This window comes from Numenius arquata, chromosome 19 (assembly GCF_964106895.1).
Source record: "Numenius arquata chromosome 19, bNumArq3.hap1.1, whole genome shotgun sequence".
NCBI lineage: Eukaryota > Metazoa > Chordata > Aves > Charadriiformes > Scolopacidae > Numenius > Numenius arquata.
The window spans coordinates 2,772,426-2,793,414 of NC_133594.1; the positions used below are offsets into that span (position 1 = coordinate 2,772,426).

Consider the following 20,989-nt stretch of genomic DNA (forward strand, 5'->3'; position numbering starts at 1 on the left):
GTGAGACCTCCTGCTTGCCCCTGCCTTCGGTGGGTGCGTTTTTCTTCCTCCACCTGCACCGATTCCTTGGTGCCGTGGGGAATCACCCGCCGTGTCAGCGCGTGGGGTGCGTCGCTGCCGGGGAGGGGCATTCACACCGGCCCCGCTTTCTTCCCAAAGGGATAGCAAAAAGCCTTTTGGCTTTGCAAGGAGGAAACCTGCTTATTCCTTGACTAACTTTTTACAAAATCTGAATATTTCAGGATGTTGGGATAGTTTAAGGAATATTTAAGGATAAGTTTTCCACCTATGAACTTAAAATAAAAGGTAATGGCAGCAAAAGGTGAGCCTGTGCATACCACGCCTGTAGCTGGCTGACACCTACCTGGTGATAACATCCTCAGGGAGTGGGGTCCAAAGAGCAGAGTGCACCCGAGTGGTCTGGGCTGTTACCCTTTATTTGCTGTCTCTTCAAGACATGGGATTTTCTTTTTCGTCTTTTCAGGGCTGGAAAATGCCTCCTTACTCGTGGAAAGTGGGATCTCAAGGAAGTTGTCGGTGGGAGTGTGAATGAGGATTTCACAATCTGCTCCCCAGAAAGGAGAGCAAGCGGCTGCTTTGGGGCTGAATCGGTGTTTCTTGGCAGTGAAAGATAAGGTGGATATACAAAGTGTTGAGTTTCTGACGATACGACACCGAGTCCCTCAAAGAGAGGCACCTTCAGCATGGCCCATAAAACCCAAGCTGGTGGAACTGAGAAAAAGGGGTCGCTTTCCTCCATCCTCTACTGTAAGAGTGATTTGAAGGAAGGATCCCTGCAGTGGGTGAAAGGTAAGCGAGCAATTTGATGAGGAGAAAGGCGGTGCTGAGTACGGTGCCCTTAAAACACCAGAGGACAGATTTTTTCAAAGACGCTCATTAACAGCATCTCATTTGCAAAAGTAACTAAACATTATGGATGTTTCGGCATTTTGGGGAGGGGATGGAGACACTTTGACTTTTTTGGAAAGCCTGGTGCATAGGAATGAACGGACATCCACCTATTGAAAACCAGGACCCTTGAAGCCCTCCTCTCTTGGCCTTCAAAAGTCAAGAAATCTTTGGGAAACTGGGCCTGTGCTTCCCAAGTGACTCCCTTTCGTGGTAACAGTTTGCTCCCTCTCTGCAGCACCCCTCCTGAAACTGCCTGAGGTGCTGTGCAGAGACAGAGGGCAGTGCCATGGATGGCTCTTCTCACCGAGACCTCCACCCACCATTCACCAGGGCACCCCTTTTTGGTTGCTCAGTCCATGGCACCTCCTCAGAGCTCAGTTTTTGCAGGGGCGAAGCAGCTCTTGCTGTTCCAGCAGAGGTCAAGGAGCTGAGCCCCTCTGCACATCTCAGGTGTCTCAGCCTGGCACCCAACTTGCCAGACTCTGCGCCAAACTTGACCAAAGCCATGGAGAACAGGAGATCCGAGCCCAATCATTTGTTTTTATTCTTGCTTTACACTCACCGCCTCCACTGCTCTGTGTCAGGAAGAGATAAACCTCAGCAAACAAACAGGACCTTGTTATCCTGGAGGTTTCAGATGCATCTGCTCTTCCTTTTTTGACTCGATGCGGTCACCCCCTGCTGTAATGTAATTGCCCTGTTTCATTTGGCATCTCCTGCTCCTGAGCAGGGAAGAGATGATGAGGATGGAGGACGTAAGTGGGAGAGAAGGGAAAGGTAAGTGCACACTGTGCACAGCCGTCTGGGAGAGCACTAAGTAGCATTTCAGTGAGATGTCCCCCCAGGGGACACCAGGCTGACCCCGGATCTGCAAAGGGGAAGAAAAGCTGGGTGAAACGTCTCAGTGAAACAAGATCTCATCTGAACAAGGCACTTCCTTAGACCCTATCTCTTCCTCTTGACATAGCACAGCTTCTGTAAACTCTAGATGGGATGCCTGGAGATCACACCTCTCCTGTGCCACAGCCTCCTGCTCTGCCTTGACTCCAAGCAGCTTGCTCCTCAAATCTAGGACAGGATGTCTTCACACTTTCTAGGCTCCTGACTGCAGCTTGGGTCTCTAGATTGCATCTCTGATCCCAGCCCAGGCTGAAACTGGGAAGCTGAGAGCCCTGAGCAGAGCCATGCTGCCCAGGAGCACTGCTGGAGCAGGGACCTTGACTCTGGAGGACCTATTGGGCTCGTGCTCCAGTGCAGCCCTGTGGCATCCCAGACAATGTGATTATTGGCAAGCGCTTTAATTTGATCGCTCAAGCTTTTCCTTGTGATGGGTGAGGTGGGTAGGCAATGGGGGATCTCTCTAAGAGGTAGATAACCTTAGCACCACCGTGCAGCTTGAGTCCATTGTCCTTTCAGTTAGGGATCAGTGAGGCAAGACATTATCCTGCTGAAGATCAGGTCCTCATGTTATCTCTGACTGCTCACTCCTGGAATGTGTTTGGGGCTTCCTTCCTTTTTGTAGGCTGTTTCCTTACAAGGGACATCAGGCTGCTTCCAAAGCTCATTGTGATGTTCTTAGAAATGTCCAAGGGGGGGTTCTGGATCCATTTAAAACATGTCAGGGTGGTCCGTGTTCCTCAGCATTCCCTTTGCCACGTGCTCCTTAGCTGCTGGGAGAAAAACCCATGTCATGGCTCCTTTTGGCTCTTGCAGAACCCCTCAATGGCCAGGTGCTCATGGTGCTCAGCACGGACAACAACTGCTCAGCTACCTCCTTCGACATGGAGCTTTGTGCAGAGAAACTGAAGTCCCTTGGGGTTCAGGTAAGCTCCTTGTGCATAATCTCCCCTGGGGACCCTGTAGGACTGAATGCTGCCCAGATCAGCATCATTTGTGGTTGCACCCACATCACAGACGGCTTTTCTTCTTGTTTTTGGTTTGAGTGGCTTGTTTCAGTTCAACTTCAGTCTATTCCCCGTGGACTGCAAGTCAACTGTAATGAACTTCTTAAACCTCCATGAAGAAACCCATTCAACATAGTGAGTGGCTTGAAAGTCACTCTAATGGGATGGAACATCCCCAAGACAATCTGTCTTGTCTTGTCCTTTGTCATGAAAAGGTGGTTCTCTCTTGTTCTGCAGTGACTTTCCCTGCACTTTCCAGGGAGATATTACTCACTGCAAATGAGTCAAGAACATGACTTTTTGGTTTGTGACAGCTGTATGGATGAGATTGGAGGTGTTCTCTGTGTGAAGGGAGTGCTCTGGGACAGAACTTTGAGTTGCTTTGCCAGCCTTGGCCCCACGATGACTGATGAGGCTAGTTCTGGTGGGACTGTGGGCCCAAAACTGGAGGGTGGCCCCAGTTTGCTGTTTGCTCCCTGAGCAGGTGGCAGCAGATGAGTGGAGAAGGATGATCCAGGATGCTGTCCTGACTCCCGAAGTGAGACGGTACATGTTCTACAACTCCAGGGTGTTCCAGATAGCCATCGCTGTGGTAAGGATGGTGGGGTCTCTCCCAGGCTTGTCATAGACATGCGCTTGCTGAGGTGCAAGAATACCTGGAGTTCTTGTGCTCAGGGAGGGAGAGGGGGTTGGATGGGGAAGGGATACTGGTTTTCACACCTCCTAGCGGGCTTAAGGCTCCTTTGGAAATCCCAGTTCACAGAATGGAGGGTAAGGCACCTTCTCCAGCCCCTTGCTGGTAGTCCCACAGAAGTGGCTTGTCCTTTGCTGTATGACCAGCACATGCTGAGGTGGTGTTACCTACACCAGGTGCTTTTTTTAACTTGATTTTAAAAATCTGTAGATATTCTAGTCCTGATGCTAATTCAGACCAATGAACCAGTCAACTTTGGTTACTGAGTTGCTTGTCTCATCTTGTTTGGCTACTTCTGGTAAGGAAGCTCCTCCAAAGACCTTATAACAGCCTTCCAGTACCTAAAGGGAGCTACAGGAGAGGTGGGGAGGGATTCTTTATCAGGGAATGTGGTGATAGGATGAGGGGTAATGGTTTTAAATTGAAAGAGGGAAGATTCAGATTAGATACTAGAAAGAAATTCTTTGCTGTGAGGGTGGTGAGACCCTGGCCCAGGTTGCCCAGAGAAGCTGTGGCTGCCCCATCCCTGGAGGGGTTCAAGGCCAGGTTGGATGGGGCTTGGAGCAACCTGGTCTGGTGGGAGGTGTCCCCGCCCAGGGAAGGGCGGTTGGAACTGCATGATCTTTAAGGTCCCTTCCAACTCTAACCATTCTATGATCTACTGTAAGGTTGATACTTTACAGCTTGCTGAGGGCATGCTAAAATCTGACTCCTTGATTTTAGTTGCATTTAGTTTTTTGGATAGCCATTATATGTGTCTTCTCATCTTTTCAGTAGTATTGTAGGAACTGGTGCTCAGTGTTTTGAGGGTTTTGGTGCCTGTTTAGTGCAAATGAGTTATATTATTGCCAGATGATGCTATGACACTCTGTGTTGTACACGTCGTATTTGCTTTTAGGCAATCATCTCCTGCCCAAATCCATGTTATCTGAAGTAAAGGCCAAATGAATTCAGTTTTGCCTTTATGCCTTATGTTTGTTAGTCCTTAACATAGTCCTTGAGCCCCGTGTCTGTGTCCACCATTTGAGCGTTACTGTAATTGAGTAGTCTCTGCAGCACCTTGAGTGCTTTGACATAGGAGCTTTCTAAATACAGGGGCCATTAGAAGTATTATCAATATGCCTCAGTGAGTGCATTTCTTATCTAAATGGAAGAACTCAGTTGAAATCCTTCCTAGGTATGAATCATTGTTAATAAATCACTCTCCGTCTTTGATGACCAGTAATTTTTTATAATAAACTAGCGCTCGCTCAGTCCTTCTAGTCCTTTCTTTCTGCTATTTATTATTGGAAAGGACTTCTGTCCTTTCTCACCCTCTGAAAATCTCGTGTGACTGAATTTATGGCAAGGTATTACGCTGGTAGTTTTCTTCCCCTCTTGACTTTTCTCACTTTCATAGTTTTGTGAGTACCATCGGTTTCTCTGGTTTTTTATAGGTTTTCTACGTGTCTCTCTGGACAAACATTTACTCCACAGTCCAGCTGTGCTCCTTTGGACGCTACTGGGAGGCCAGTGTGCTGGTGACCCTGGCTGCTGTAGTAGTCACTGTAGTTGTGATACTGGTTATCGATCGTCGCCAGAGGAAGGTGAGAGGAGGCAGCTTGTGAGTGGGCACACGGGGAGCAGGACCCCCTCCCACCAACGCGCTGGGACCTGGGTCATCTCCTAGATATGTATGAAGAACACATTTATCCAGGGAGGAAGGGAATATTTTTACAGCAGACTTGGAGATCAGGTTCAGGCAAGGGATGTTTTACAGCCAAGTTAGATGTTGTAATGCCTAAAAAGTAGGTGCTGGAGCCCAGCAGGCAGGCTCAAAGTGCCTGCTGTTGCTGGAGATAAAGCAACCCAATGCTGAGCATGGTTCACGCTCCCACGGCTGGTGGCCAACCACAGGGCCTTGTCAGCAAAGCTGGCTCCTGTCCTGCTCCTGACAATGGTCCTTGCAGTCTCGGCTGTGTGAAGCCATTAATAGGATTGTTTAATTCTGTTGCTGTGGTGCTCTGGACAAAAAGGCAGCTCCTAGCTTCAAGGCCAGGCTGGATGGGGCTTTGAGCAACCTGGTCTAGTGGGAGGTCTCCCTGCCCAGGGCAGGGGGGTTGGAACTTGATGATTGTTAAGGTCCCTTCCAACCCAAACCATTCCATGATTCTAACCCAGAGAAGCTGCAACAAAGTTATAAAACACAGAGACGATGTTAACATGAGAGGTAACCATCCTCCAGCATCCACTGCTTGGTTGTTGTCAAGTTTTGTTTGTAGGAATCACAGGAGTATGGAAATTTCTAAGGAGCGATCTGAAGATTAGTATTGGAAAGGCTTGATTCAAAATCCAGAGGGGTCTTTGCACTGCTTTGAATGGATTTTGGGGCAAGTCTCTAATGACAGCTTTGCAGTGATTGTTGCAAAGGGAAACGGGGCAAAAGTGTGGATGCGCAGAGGTTCAGGAAAGGAGTCCTTTACTCAGTGACTGTTGGGAAAGGAAAAGAGGACATGATAGTAGAAGTTCACTCCACTTCAGACATCCCATCTAGAAAAGAAATAATCCTTAGTGAGATCTCTGGCCGTGCAGATATCCACTAGCGGTGGCCGGCCTGACACTGATGGCTGGTGACAATCCTGCCTGACCACAGACTGCTCTTGTCACTGCTTTCCTTCCAGAGATGTGGTATTTGGGATTATCCAGCTGTGGTTTGTAGCTGTAGGCTGGCCCAACCCTTTCTGCAAAGCACATTAATTTTTCCTGCATTCTTTAATAGATAAATATGAACACAGATGTGAGGCTGGCAGCCGTCAATGAAATCTTTATCAAACACAGTTTAATACTGGGGATTACAGATGCCCTGGATGGGCCACACAACATCCTACAAGTATCCTTTCTGTAGGGAATCACTTGTACCCCCTCCTGGGTAGCTAATAACATGGAGGAATTTATTGATTATATGATCCATGAGGATGTCCAGTGCGTTGGATTTCTGGAATTTTTTTGATTTTTCTTTTCTCCTATTGAATGGAAAGAGGGATTGGGTATTTTTTCTTTTCCTGTAAGTGGAGATTGAGACATGCCCAAAGGCAATATGAAATAATGAGTCTAAAAGATTGAAGTGGGATTAGTCCTTTGGGCAGGCAATTATTCCTGAAAGTGTATTACACTTACATGACAATGATGATTCTTATTACAAGCAGAGTGACACCAATGTGCCTATGGCAAAAAAACCCAACCCAGCACAAAGAAAACCAGAGTTCCCATCCCCGGGAGCTCATGTTCTGCCTTGCAGAGACAAACTAAGCCAACAGCATCCAAGTGTCTCTGCTGTCTGGGTGTTTTGTAGCCCTGGGCTTCCTCTTTCAGGCACATTAAAGAATTTGATTTCATGAGGCGTGCCTGGCAGCCAGGTCTGTAGCTGCCAAGCACTTCTGACCTTCATGGCCTTTTAAAAATGAGGGTTGAAGACACCAGGTAGGAGGAAGCTCATTTGCTGCTTTTTAGATATACCTTTTCCGGACTAGACAAAGATTTAGGGGAAAGAAGAGAGTTTTAAGACAGCACGGAAGTGTCACAGGAAGGTGAGAGAGATGGTCTCCCAGACTTGCTGGTAGAACTCACTCTACCCCATCTACATAGAGAGGTACGAAATAGAAATGGAGAGGGAACCAAGGGTGAAGCACAGGGCCAGAGAAGGGTGCAGGGAATACTGCAGGAGGGCTGGCATGGTTGAAGTCATGCAGAATGAGGAAGAAACACTAAAGAACTTGAATTACATGTTTGTTCAGACCAGCATAGTTTTGCACTTCAGTGAGGACTAATCCAAGGAGCCTTCACCTCTACTTACGTGTCCCAGAACTGCCCAAGAGCAAAAAACAACCCAAGGACCTACAATTTCTCAGTCTGCTCCAAAGTCAGATCCATTTTAACCCTCTAGTTTTTATGTTGTTCCTGAATCACCTTGATGATGGCAGCTTAGGTAGATGTACAAGGGCAGACCTTTGCCTGCTTTCTGGGGGGCTGCTGCTCTCAAAGTTGGCATCCCCAACACGCTCTTGGTAGGCTCTTCACAAACAGTGCCTCTGTCCTGAAGGCAAGCACCAAGTACAGTAAATCTTGCAAAAAAAGTAAATGGGGTGAATTTGTAGAAAAAAATGAAAGAAAGGAGGAAGGAGTTTTGGGGAGTTAAGTCAAGGTCACCCACCAGTTTATACAGATGTAAGGCCATTGAGATGAGTGATGGGCAATCGCCCTGAGTTATCCCAGTTTTCACCCCTCCAGAGTGCAGGAGGTGCACTAGGAGGACTGGCTGCCTTCTGGGCCTATGTCCCCCTTCCCTGCTACCCCCTCTTCTCTTCCCCTTTATCTTGAGGTTTTGCCTTAGCCCAGTCCCTCTTGGCTTAAAATTAGCCCCATGATGTGTTATTTGGTTCCTGCATCTTGAGCATCCCATGGGCACCACCTGCCTTTGCTCTGCTTCCTGCGAGGTCGGTGTCATGATCCGCATGCAGACGGAGGAGGAAGCGTGGAAAGACCCTTCCTTAACCCTGCCTGTCCCAGCTGTGGTTTGTGCACTTCAGCCCTGAGCGCTGCCTCCAGTCCTTGTCAGCTCACATCACGGACCTGCAGAGGACACGAGAGGTAAGTGACGGTGGGCACAGCCCAAGATCCTATGGTGACACGTGTAGGTCCACCCTTACGTCCCCACTTTAGTGGGATGGAGGTGGGCAAGGAGAACCGAGTGTTTGAGTGTCCTTCTGGACATCCCCTTCTGTGAACTGAGAGCTGGACAGACTGGGATGTGGATAAACTGCGTCTGTTGGTGCCCAGTTCAGTAGGAATTTGTTTAAACCGTGTTACGTGTGTGTCTGGATAATTAACCACACAACTTTAATAAAGGAAAGTCATCAGGAGTCAAGGGCAAATTTGAAAGCATGTGCCACAACTTGAAATAGCAGACACCTTGAGCTGTCCTCCTGAAATAAATGGGATAGCCTGAGGAACAAGTAAATGCTGGACTGAGTTAACCGTATAAAAATGTTGTCCTCTTGGCCTTCAGAAAACACTTTCCCCTGTGCGGGTGTATAATACACAAACACTGTGCTCTCCAGCACTGAATTGCCCTGGCTGAGCACGGCTGTGGGATGGGAGGTGAAGGGGGTATAACCCTCCGAAAACCTCAAGGCTGCTCATCTCAAGGCATAAGCCAACAGAGGCAGATCAGGAGATGGACAGAAACACACAGATTCGCATATTGGCTGTTTTTAAAGACAAAATTCTCTGTGCTAGGCTGTGACCATCTTGCTGGGAGCAGCAGCTGATGGCAGCAGGGCTGTGGAATGAAGACACTCTTGGCCAATGCTTGTTTTGACTCTTGGGGTGATAATTCCCAGGAGTAAAAAACATGCCAGAGGAAATCATGCCCTTTAAAGGATGTCCTCAGGACACTATTGCTGTCTGCCTTTGGAGATGCCCCAAAATCTCTTTCTCTCGCAGTCGGGCTTGCGGCACAGCCTGGACCAGCTCTGTGTGGTCATGGAGGCAACAGTTCAGCCTGACCCAGGGACGGAGGAGGAGGCTTCGTGTGAAGAGTCCCCTCTCTTATCCAGTAGAGGGAACCTAAATAAAGAGCCTGTGACATGCAACGAGCTGCTCCGCCTTGTTCCTGAGGGCCCACCAGAGGTAATGAAGCATCCCTCCCCAATGGACAGAGGTGCCAAATTATTTCCCCCGTCACCTTGACTCCAAAACTTGTCCCAGCAGCCACCAAGCATGGGGACACCTCCTTTTTCACCCATAGGAGCACCTGGAAGCCTGGAGGTCTGTAAACACCTTCTCCAGCCCTGACACTGCTGAGCAGTTAATGCTTACTGAGCAGTCAGTGTTTAATCCTTGAGGAATTCATGGGCTGGGCTTTTCCTTGCTGCTGTTTGGAAGACAACCTCTCCCAGGGTCCGCGCAGGGATCCAGCGCCTGTGTCCGGGATGGGGATGAGGCATGGCCCTGCCCAGCCTTTGTCTCCTCCGTGGAACATGCCTTCAAAGACTTGTGCCATGCTGAGCAACAAATGTGTCCTCATTCCCGCTCAGCAAGAAGCTTCAAAAGGGATGATTTTGATTTATTTTATAGTTTTCCCCTTACTGTTACTAAGCTAATTCGGTGCAGGTGACGTCCCTGCAGATTGAAGCTTTCTGGCTGTCTACAGGCAAAAGCAAAGCACCAGGAGGCAGTGACAGAGCAGGCAGGTCCCCAACAGCCTGACTCCCCGGCCACCCACTGGCGAGTGGTCATTTCATGTCACTCCCCCCTTGGGGACAGTGTGCCAGCACTGCTGACCAGAAGGGGATCTGGGACAGTTATATATACCATTGGCTCCTGTCCTGTTTCTTTCAGACAAGGACAGTCCTTGAAGGAGGGAGAAAATGGTATTTTTAATGCATCATCCACGCTTCCCGCAGGTTGATGCCCTGCTCTGACACTTCTTGTGCTCGTTCCAGGTGATGGCCCAGCAGCTCCTGGTGATCTTCAGCGGATGCTACGTCCGGCTCCTGGTCACCGGCCAGCTCCCTCGGGCTGTGACAGGGGGCCACCTGGAGCAGAGCAGCGTGCCCTGTCTCTGCCAGTTCATAGAGACCACCGCGCTCAACACACACCGGAGCTGGTTCACGGGCAGGTGACCGGAGGGGGCTGGGGAAGGCTGAAATAAAAGCTGTCCATACACTACAGTGTGAAGAAGCTGTGGGGTAGAGAAGAGGGCTGTAATCGCTCATCCTGGACTTACCCAGATGAACGAGTGGAAGTATGACTCTAAATCAAACATGCAGGACACACCAGGAAGCTGCTCACCTTTGGGACCTTATGCTTGCCCACCAGCTTGGTGGGAAGGAGCTGCTCCGAGGGTCAGAAACAAGCTGGGGACAGCCTGCAGATCCCTTGGGAAATTTCCCACTGCTCTTCCCTGGGGGCCTCGGAGAGCCATGGGTAATAGTGCCAACCCCATGCCTTCAAAATGAAGTACATGGGTACAAGGAAGACAGGGAAAATGTGTGCATAGCGATGTTGTAAATGTGATGTTTGCTCTGGATTACGTTTGCGTCACATAGCTGTCAGTGACAGTGAGCTCTGTCTTGTGACAGGCGTGGACAATGGCTCAGCTCATGACTTGGCAAACTTTCCAGTGAAGAAACAGCTCGGGACAGTGCTCGGTACCTGCCACTTCTGCTGCCTCCCCTGGGAGGAGGGTGATGGACACCTTCATGATCCATGGGATGAGGCCTTAAAGAAGGCACTGGGCCCTGTGTAGGGCATCCTGGAGCACAGCTCTTTTTAGACTTTCTTTTCAGTTCCATTTTGGGACAGGCTGATTTCCTTTGGTTTTCCTTTCCTCTTCCCCTCCCATTGCGTTTGCCGTTGGTGAGCAGGAGACCTCCACATTTGCTGAGAGTCCTTAAGGGAGTGGGAACTGAAGAGCTGTAAGCCTACAAGGTGATGTGCTCAGGTAGTGCCCATGAATGGAGAACTGCTGTATGGTCCAGGAACTGCTGGTGGCTTCCTCTGTCCCCAGAGCCAGGCATTTCCATGAATTTCAGGTGGCTGCATGCACTGATGTTTACCTGACCACCGAACCACACAGTTTGGTGGCGATAGCTGTCCTAGGAAGCGGTGATGGTGAGAATAAAGAGTCCTAAGGTCTGTGTTTTCCAGCCTTGCTGTGGCTGAATGCATAGGAGGCTGGGGTCTGTTCTGCACCTTCCAGCCTGCCCCATCTGCTGCAGAGACCCACAGCCTCCCAGGCAGGCCTTGTGCCTCTCCCGCCTGAACATGGCTCCGCATGGGTCCCACACAAAGCCAGGAGGTTTTTAAAATCAAGATCCCTAGTTTATGCACATCCCTCAGTTGTGTATGTCCCATCATCCCACTGAGCATCTCCCCCTCATGTGATATTGTACCAGAAAAGTCTTTGGTACTGAAGGTCAAAGCATCACTTGGGGCAGCCCTGGAGATGCAGGAGCTCACAGCCAGCTCTCCCCAGGGGTGCAGGATGGCTCTGTCCCCTCTCCTGTTGTTTCTGTCACCAGCAATGGTGAGACAAGTTCCATCTCTCCCTACGTGAGCAGCAGGGAAAGCCTCGCCGGTGTGCCCCGGTGCTGCCAACGTACCATCCCGCGCATCGGCCTGTTCAAACACCATAACTGCAGCAAACCCCTTCCCAGAGGAAAAAACCACCACGCTCTCAGCCAGCCTCTTCTCATCCATCTTTATTTCTGGTTCGGCTCGGGCTGTCACAGGACGGGGTCGGGCAGATTCCTCCCCGCGTGAGCGGAGTTTGCGAGTCTGCTGTCATTGCTCTCTGTGACGGTGGGGGGGGGGTATCGGTGGAGGGGGGGACCCGACTGCGGTCCCTGCAGCTCCCTCTGCTCTGTGGGTGCTGTACATCACTCTGGGGTGCTGGCTGCCCAGTAGGGACAGCTTCACCAGCTTACTGGGCATGGGGAGGGGGTGTTGTACAGAACATCATGGGATTTCCACAGACCTAAGCTCTAAGACTCCTTACTCCAGCTCAGGAGCTGGTTTTACCTTCCTGGAAATTGTCTGAATGCATACCAATACCACTAGGAGCACAATTTGGTTTCACAGTATAAAAATCTAATTTGCTGTTAGAATGCAATGGCTCGTGCTCCTCCCCTGCTGCTCCGTGGCCCAAAAGTGCCAGGAGCATCTGATAAACATTGGCCATTTTTTTTCCTGCCACTTAGAAAGTTCTGGTAACGAGGGACCGATCAGGACATTTTCTATTGTCATGCTTCTGTGTTGAGAGCAGGTGCAGGAGGGATTTGCTGATATTTTCCAATCCCTGGGCTGCAGGATTCCCAGCAAACGGATTCCCTGGGAAAACCAGTGGGAAGAAAGCTCGTGGCCTCCAGGGGAGGACCACGAGGGCTTTTACCCTCAGGACCTGCAGGGCTGCTCTTGGACGGGGCTGCTGTTCCTGGGAAGCGAAGCTCTTGCTTGGGGGGTTGCTGGTACCTCAGCCTTTACATCTGCAAACGCACAAGCATCAGAGACAAGAGGGGGGTGCAGGATTAGCCAAGGGGGGAGTAAAGAAATTCTTTCCTGTGAGGGTGGTGAGGCACCGGAACAGGTTGCCTGGGGAAGTTGTGGATGCCCCATCCCTGGAAGTGTTTAAGGCCAGGCTGGATGGGGCTTTGAGCAACCTGCTCTAGTGGGAGGTGTCCCTGCCCATGGCAGGGGGGTTGGAACTCCATGATCTTTTAGGTCCCTTCCAACTCTAACCATTCTATGATTCTATGATTATTCCTGAAGGGACAAGGCTGAGGTGTGAACTGGCAAGGTGCTCAGAAAACCTCCTGATGGGAACCATAAGCAACATTGGGTAAGTGTGAGGGAGTTGGGCCAGGTTTATGACACAGAACGCAGAGCCCACCAGGCTGCGAGGAGGGGATAAAGCTCCGCAGTTTCCAAGCTGTGACCTGGGCACCACAGGTGCCTGCAGACCATCCACGTTTCCCAATGTATCTGTGCTCTGCTGAGCTGGATGGTCCTCATGCCCTGGGCTAGCTTTTCCTGGGGTGCTGCAGAGCTCACAGCTGTGGGCTGCCCCGTGATAAAGAGAGGTGCAGCCCCCCATTGCCCTTTGTACTGGTGCAGCCCCCCCCACTCCATCCAGAGTGGCCAAGGGGCCAGTGTGCCCAACCTGCCAGAAAGGCAGGGGGCCAGACCCTCTGCTCATGCCAGCTGGGGCAGCTCCCCTGATGGCGATTAACACCCAACAATTAACTGCAGGGAAGGAGCTTGACTTTGTTGCTCAAAGGTGAAGGTTGATTCCTCTTGCTGATACACCCAGGTGCCTACTCTGCTCTTCCCACCTGTGACCTCCACAAAGTCCTGGCTCCCATTGCAGGCCAGATTAATGCTCTGCTTTTCCTTCATATGCACTTAATTAAGGCATTAGTGAAAGGAGACCTCCTTTTTTTCCCACCTCCTCCCCCCACTAAGGATCCAGCTGGTTTTTTAGAGGAAATGTGATATTCTGGAGATTTTATAGGACACCCCTAGGCATGCAGTTCCTATTTTCCCCATCGTACACGGGAGCAGCAGAAGGAATGGCTCTCCTCTGCGTCTCCTGAGACAGCCTGAAGCTCCTGGCAGAGGTAGGGGACCACAGGGCACGACCTGACCACGGTGGCAGCTGCCCAGGAATGCGCTCCTGCCTGGGAACAGCGTGAGGCATGTTTGCACAAGAGCAACCAGGAGTGACTCAGCCCAACCAGTGAAACTGGTATTGGTGGGGCAGGTCTTTCCCATATGCTGACATTCCTCTGTTTGCTGTTAAAAAATGATTTCATTTTGACAGCCAGCTTTAATGCCTGGGCAGCACAACCAGGGCATGTGGGGGCAGCTCCTCACTGGGAGGAATTCCCATGGCTGGGAAAGGGACAAGGATGAGGAGCCAGGAAGGCCCTCATCATTCCCACCATGCTGAATGTGGGATGGACAGGAGGAGCAGCTGCTCCTGGGGACATCACATGAGTGATCTGCAAAGTCATTGTGATTTTTGTGTTTTAATGGGGCAGGAAGGGGCTGGGGAAGATTGGCAGCAAGGACAGAAAATCTCTCGCTGCCAGCTGGGGTGGGTGGTGAAGTGCTTTGGTATTTAGCAGAGTGCCTGGAATAACAAAGATTGCTCCAGGGGGACGTAGCCCTGGGGAAGCCTTGCTTCTGCAGGTTACATCCACTCACCCCTCTGATTACCCCCAGAGCGACTCTGTCCCCCCTTCCAAAGGCTGGTATTTGCTCATCGTCTCTCTCAGGGGCTGGGATGCAGCCATGACATTTAAAGGCAAAACTCAGCAAGGGAAGGTAAAGCAGGAAAGAAAATAAACTTTTGCAACTTCTACCTGTGACGGTTCTTCCTCAGACAAAGCTCCCAGCTCTGAGGAAGGCTTTGGTCACTGGAGCACAGGCAGGGATGGATGGGGACCTTGCACATCTCCCCCATGGGCAGGGCAGCAGCTTGCTTGAGACAGTGGGCAGCAACAGGAGATGTCCCACCCCCAGCCCATGAACCCTGGTCCCTCTGTCCCCAGCACAGCTGGGGCTGTAGCATGTGGACGTCCCCGTCCCCAGAGACTTACTTTGGTGGTGTCTATGGGGGGCTGCCTGCATCGGGCAGGTTGGTGGCTCCTGGAGCTCTCGGCCACACAGGGTCCCAATCTTCCTGGCCACATAGCGGCAGGCTGGGGAGAAAGGAGAGACCATCTGCTCGCCGCAGTAATGCAAACCCTGAAAATCCCTCCCCAGAGAGACCAGAGCTGGACTTCCCTGAGAGCTGAGGATCCCAGCGGAGGAGGATCTGCTGGGGGTCATGCTGGACCCGTGGCAGATCATGGCCAGAAGCAGCAGAGGAACTGGAAGGGACTGAATTTAACTGGCTAAAAGAGAGTTACTGTGTCTGGCTGTGTTTCAAACCACTCAGGCACCAGCCTTTCTCCCCCCGCAAGGCAATGCCATAAAATATGCAGAATATTAAAAGTGCAGAAATCCCTCTAAGCTCTCCTGCCTCAAACAAGAGGTTTCCTTACCGTTGATAATTACTCAAACCATTTTCTCCTGGGCTCAGCAAAGCTGTCCTTTTCAGCCAGCCTGTCTCTTCCTCTCTCTCCTCTCGCTGTCAGTTCTGCTGTTGTTGGTTTTATTTCTTTACAGCCTGGCTTCCTCCTTCCGTCCGTTCCGCAGGGATGTTGCTCCAGTAACACCCGGTCATGCGCGGGGAGGCAGGCTCAGCCCAGCACTGCCTCCGGGCAGGGCTGTGCCATGCCGGACGGGGATCCCTGCAACTCCCAGGATGGAGAAAGCACCCTGAGCACCAGCTATGGGCAGGGGCACTGAGGTTTGAGCCGGCCATGCCACAAAGGTGGCTTGGCCTTGGCTAGAGGGAGCTGCTATTGGTGCTTTGTGGCTGATGAAGGACCCAGGTTTGAGGTGTGGGGAGGTCAACCTTGTGCTGCGGTCTCTAAGCTGTGCTGGAGAGGATGGCTGCAGCCTGCACTGTGCTTGTGTGGAGCAGGGGTGAAGAAAGGGAATGTAAGAAGGACGTGGACCTGTTGGAATGGGGCCAGAGGAGGCCTTGAAGATGCTCTGAGGGTTGGAGCCCCTCTGCTGTGAGGACAGCCTGAGAGAGTTGGGGGGGCTTCAGCCTGGAGAAGAGAAGGCTCCAGGGAGACCTTAGAGCCCCTTCCAGTCCCTGAAGGGGCTCCAGGAAAGCTGGGGAGGGACTCTTGATCAGGGAGGGGAGCAATGGGATGAGGGGTAAAGGTTTTAAACTGAAAGAGAGGAGATCTGGGGAAGAAATTCTTTGCTGTGAGGGTGGTGAGACCCTGGCCCAGGTTGCCCAGAGAAGCTGTGGCTGCCCCATCCCTGGAGGGGTTCAAGGCCAGGCTGGAGGGGGCTTTGAGCAACCTGGTGTGGTGGGAGGTGTCCCTGCCCAGGGCAGGGGGGGTGGAAGAAGATGATCTTCAAGGTCCCTTCCAACCCAAACCATTCTATGATTCTATTATTTCCTCTCATTTCCTGCCACTGTCTGAACACTGCAGGGACAAGAATATCCTTCTCTCCCCCAGACAGACCTTCAAACCCTCTTATACCATGTCCTTTTGTACGCAGGGGAAGGTAAGGGTGACATCCCTAGCACACAAGTTGTAGGCAGTAACATTGGCCTTGGTTTCTCCAGGGTCCTTCCCCTATACCACCTCCAGAGCACTGCTTGAGTTTGTCCTCAGGGTCACTGCAGCCAGTTACCAAAGAAATCCAGGTTTTGTGCATCCTTTGCAAAACCTTCCTGTTGTTTATGCTTGGCATGCACTCCTTAATCTCCAAGTCAGGTGAATTCTGAAAGCTTCTCCTTTGCCCTTTGACCGTAGCAATGTGCTTCCTATCTCTAAACCACTCACTCACTGATTCAGGCAGGTTGGACTTTGGTTTTTGATGGCCTTGCCTTGGAATTGTATGAGGTTGGCCAGAGAGGTGGTTGATGCGGTGCAGGTATCGTGTCTTATGGGACTGCAAGGGCTGCTGCAGAAGAGAGTGCGAGATCCATGTGTGAGATAGAGAGGAGATAGCGTCACCCCACCCCACCCTCGGTCTTGTTCTGGTATTCCATGTCAGGGGATTTGAGTAAGCTCTGATGCACTGGGCTGAAAGCTGTAAAATGCAGCAGAGAAACCTTTAGCCCAGCTGGTGTCCTGTCACGCTGCTCTGTGACGTTAGAGAAAGGCAATGGCTTGACCTGACGTGATGAACGACCTCTGCTCTAAACCACAGAGGATTCCCCATCTCATCATCAGATGTCATTGGAGCCTGCAGGATTATGTGATGCAAGATATGTAGGTCTTCAAAAAAATACAAAAAATTCAAGAAAAAAGCCCCCAAACCCTGAGCATCCCCCTCCAGACCTTTCCCCCTAACCTCCCCGCAAACTCCAATCCTCTCTGGAGGACCCACCTTTCCATTTCACAGAAGAGCTCACCCAGATAAGGCGAGTGATTGCACCACAACCTCCTGCTTTAACAAACAGTGGAGGTGGCTGGAGGAGCAAACTGCTCTTCTGGGGCTTTGTTTTCAAGGGTTTGGTTCCACCTGACTCCAAACCCCATGTGTTTCAGGTGGATGGTATCCTGTGCCAGATGTGCACTGTAGAGCTGAGGCTCTCAGGTTTGCAGATGCATCCCTCTAGATGGTGCTAAGCTAAAGAGAAAAGGCGAGAGGCCTGGGAGGAGAGGTTGTCCTGCAGAGCACTGCCTCTGCACATCTGGCACTGCCTCAGGTCTCCTGGGCTGGGAGAACATCTCAGCTGTCTGCTTGCACCCATGCGTTTGTACAGCACATCTCCTATGGCACTCATCAGGTCTATTTGCAGCAAATACTTCTCTAGGCCTTTCTTCCACTTCATATTTCCCTTGCTGATGTGTGAGACTCCACAAATGCATCACAATTTTAATCAGTGCATCTGCTCCTACCCGTGCACTAAATCAGACAAGTTGATTTTTTAATGGCAAAAATCCATCTTAGCTGTTTTTTCCACTTCAACCAGCTTCACTGAGAGCACAAGTAAGACTACATCAGCTGAGTCCTCTTCTATCTCATGCATCATTAGGCAGAATCTTAACCAAAGTCAAGCATAGATAATGTATGATTTATTGATGTGGGCAATTGAGAGAGAATTCAGCCTGGGTGCCAGAGAACAGCAAGGATCATTGAGGATTAGCTGTGAAGGGGAAGTCTTTTAGATCAACAGCTGAACAGATTTTACTTGGGAGTCACAGATGGGCAGTAAATAAGCTATTGAAAAAAGAGTTATTGTTAGAAGAGACTTTTTAAAAAGAATAGCCACATTCAGGTCTGTTTTTCTTCCCCCTAAGTATAAATAGGGGGAGAACAACTCCATTAACTTCAGTAGCGCTGTGTAGATGTAACGTTGCTGGGAGAGGAGAATTGAGCTCCTCTCCCTGTGCCTTGCTCTGCAGAGGGAAAAGATGTTTGTAGGCACTGGTGGTGTGGAGACACAACCTGCTGGTTTCGGCAGGGCTGCAGAAGACAGCTCTTTGGCACCCGCAGGCTTAGCTCAACTGGAGACGAGGAGCTTTCAGCTCCCATCCAGGTGTGTGACCTGGAGACCCACCTGAGACGTGAGTTTTGGTGTCGGTCCTGTTCCTGAGCAATTAGCTCTGGGTGCTGCCCTGAAATCACCACTTCCCCCAGTCCTCCAGAGAGGCTGCTACAGGTTTTAATTACTCCCCAATCTAGATTTGTTGGCCTGAGCTTTGAATGCGGTTTCTGCTGATAAGAGTGGAGAAGGACTGCTTTTGCCAAGTTTTCCTTCCAAGAATGGCTCAGCTCCATTAATGACGAGCACATAAACTGGATTAAGAGCTCAAGGACAGATTTTCTAGTATTTGAAACCCTGAATCTGGGCTGGGCTTTCAGAACAGCTCAGTCCCCTTGTAAGCAGCAAATGATGGTCATAAGTGCTCAGCACTTTGTGGTTTATATCGGGCTACTCGAGGCCATGTTTTCTGTAAAAACCAACACCCAGTGCCCCAGGATCCGGGAAAAGCAGGGCAGTTTTCTGAGCGCTGACGTGAGACCTGAACTCTACTGAAGATAAGAAGACTCAGCCTCTTGATTCTCCTTCTCAAGAAGTGCAAGCACCTTTGAAAAGATTTAGTCCTCAAATTAATCCATGGGGCTGCAGGCAACCTGTCATCCATTAAAACCTCTGATATTGCCCATGACCACAGAACATTGGCTTGTGAAGTTAATGAGTGACCTCAACAGGATGATGATGAGCCAGCAATGTGCCCTTGTGGCCAAGAGGGCCAATGGCATCCTGGGGTGCATCAAGAAGAGTGTGGCCAGCAGGTGGAGGGAGGTCATTCCCCCCTTCTGCTCTGCCCTGGTGATGCCACATCTGGAGCACTGGGTCCAGTTCTGGGCTCCCCAGTTCAAGAAGGACAGGGAACTGCTGGAGAGTGTACAGCAAAGGTCTACAAATATGATTAGGGGACTAGACTATCTTTCTGATGAGGAAAGGCTGATAGGTCTGTTTAGTCTGGAGAAGACTGAGGGGAAGTCTTAAAAGTGCTTATAAATACTTAAAGGGTATATGTCAGGAGGATGGGGCCAGTCTCTTTTCAGTGGTGCCTGGTGACAGGACAAGAGGTAAGGGGCACAAACTTGAACATAGAAAGTTCCGTGTAAACATGAGGATGAACTTCTTAGCTGTGAGGGTGGCAGAGCCCTGGAAGAGGCTGCCCAGAGATCTGGTGGAGCCTCCTTCTCTGGAGATGTTCAAAACCCACCTGGACATGTTCCTGTGCAACCTGCTCTGGGTGGACCTGCTCTGGCAGGGGGCTGGACTAGACAATCTCCAGAAGTCCCTTCCTACCCCTACAATTCTGTGATTCCGTGATCTCCAGCCACCAGCCTGACTCCCTTTCAGACCATCTCTGCTGTAGTCACCTCCATGACCTGTGGGTTCTGCAGGTAGACCTGGAGACACCCTTAGTGTAAATGAAATCAGACCTGTTACAAGGAGCACTGTGGCCACAGCTAAATGCCTGCTATTTTTCCAATTTTATTGGTGGATTTTACCCTCAGCATTGCTACACCTGCCCTTCTCCCACCACCTCAGTTTAGCTCCAAAATTGCATCTTTCCTTGAGTGCCTGCTTGCTTACGAGGAAATAACATGCACGAGATGGATTTAGGGGTCTGGTCCAGTCCAGAAAAAAGGAAGGGTGACATTGAGCACCCAGGGGGCTGGGTCACCGCAAACAAGCTGAGCATCATGGCTGCAGCTCCGGAGCAGTTCAGTGGGCTGTGGGGCAGCAAGGAGGCAAAATGCGCTTCTGTAAACATAGTGATGCTGCTGTTTACTTAAATGCTGCAAAATAAGCACAGGCACACTGATGTGCTGTGTCGGAAAACCTCTCTGGCGTCAGGAGGAGTCAAGGCATAAGCAAAATGTCAGCAAATCCAAACAAGGTTTTTCTCCGGAGGTCTGGCATGCAGGGACGGAGGGGTCTTGGTGCACAGGAGCTAGTGACACTCCTGTGATGGCAATTATTCAAGGCCATGGGTAATAAGACAGGGAAAAGCTTTTTTTGGAAGCCAAAGTTGTCATCATGTTTTTCCAGATGCTTTGTTCTTGGCATCAATGGTGGGGAATTCCTGTTGAATCAAACATTCCTCAGGTGGGACCAGCTCTTGTCACCTTGGTGACCTCTTCGCTGTGGCACGGTGTTCATTTCTGCTGGCGGTCCAGCCCACCAGCCCAGCTCTTCCTCTCCAGTCTGGATGTAGTCATTGCAAAAAAACGTATTTCCGAATAATTGGTCCTGGCATTTGCAAGTCTGAGAAGAGATGAAGGTGACTCCAAGCCTTTCATGGCAAAAACCCCACAAAATTATTTACATGTGCCTTTCCCAGCCCTTGGCAAAGTGTCATCCTTGCTGAGAGGGAAGAGAGACACCAATGGAAGTAGAAATGGATAAGCATGAGGTGGAAAGCGCCCAACCATCATGGGGAGAGTTTCAGGAGGATTGGGAGGGTTTGTGAGTGCCCCAGAGAGAGACGGTCCCCCAGGGCGGATTGGTTTGTCCCTAGTAGAGCAAGGGCAGAGAGGTGGCAGCAATGCCACCCTGGCTTGGCTCATCCCCAGGCTCTCAGAGCAAACGCTGGCAGCAGAGCCAGCGGAGGAGATCCCTCGGGGTGTATTTCATCTCCCGCTGTTTGCTAATCATTTTAATGGTGTGGGAGCCACCACCTGGCCTGGCCTTGCTGTGGTTATCACTCTTGGCTGGGCATCTCTAGCAATTACCGGCAACCTCTGAAGAAACAGCATTTTGAGACGATTTGCCCACAAAGCACAAAATAAAGATCGCTGTCGCCTGCATCTTCTCCGGGTGCGCAGAAAT

General features: G+C 50.6%; 1 protein-coding gene and 1 long non-coding RNA gene across 2 annotated transcripts; one reads left to right on the forward strand and one right to left on the reverse strand.

Moving 5' to 3' along the window:
• Positions 1–491: 491 nt before the first annotated feature.
• Positions 492–10,216, forward strand: TMEM268 (transmembrane protein 268). Its single transcript, XM_074161287.1, has 8 exons — positions 492–810; positions 2,626–2,735; positions 3,301–3,408; positions 4,947–5,096; positions 6,269–6,379; positions 8,056–8,136; positions 8,992–9,177; positions 9,993–10,216. Exons 1-8 carry the CDS (start codon positions 705–707, stop codon positions 10,170–10,172), a joined length of 1,032 nt encoding a protein of 343 aa, XP_074017388.1. The 5' UTR covers positions 492–704; the 3' UTR covers positions 10,173–10,216.
• Positions 10,217–11,731: 1,515 nt separating this feature from the next.
• On the reverse strand, positions 11,732–15,296 carry LOC141473695 (uncharacterized). Its single transcript, XR_012463598.1, has 3 exons — positions 15,099–15,296; positions 14,652–14,753; positions 11,732–12,536 (listed from the first exon to the last, which is right to left on the reverse strand). It is a non-coding gene; the product is annotated as an uncharacterized lncRNA (long non-coding RNA).
• Positions 15,297–20,989: the final 5,693 nt, after the last annotated feature.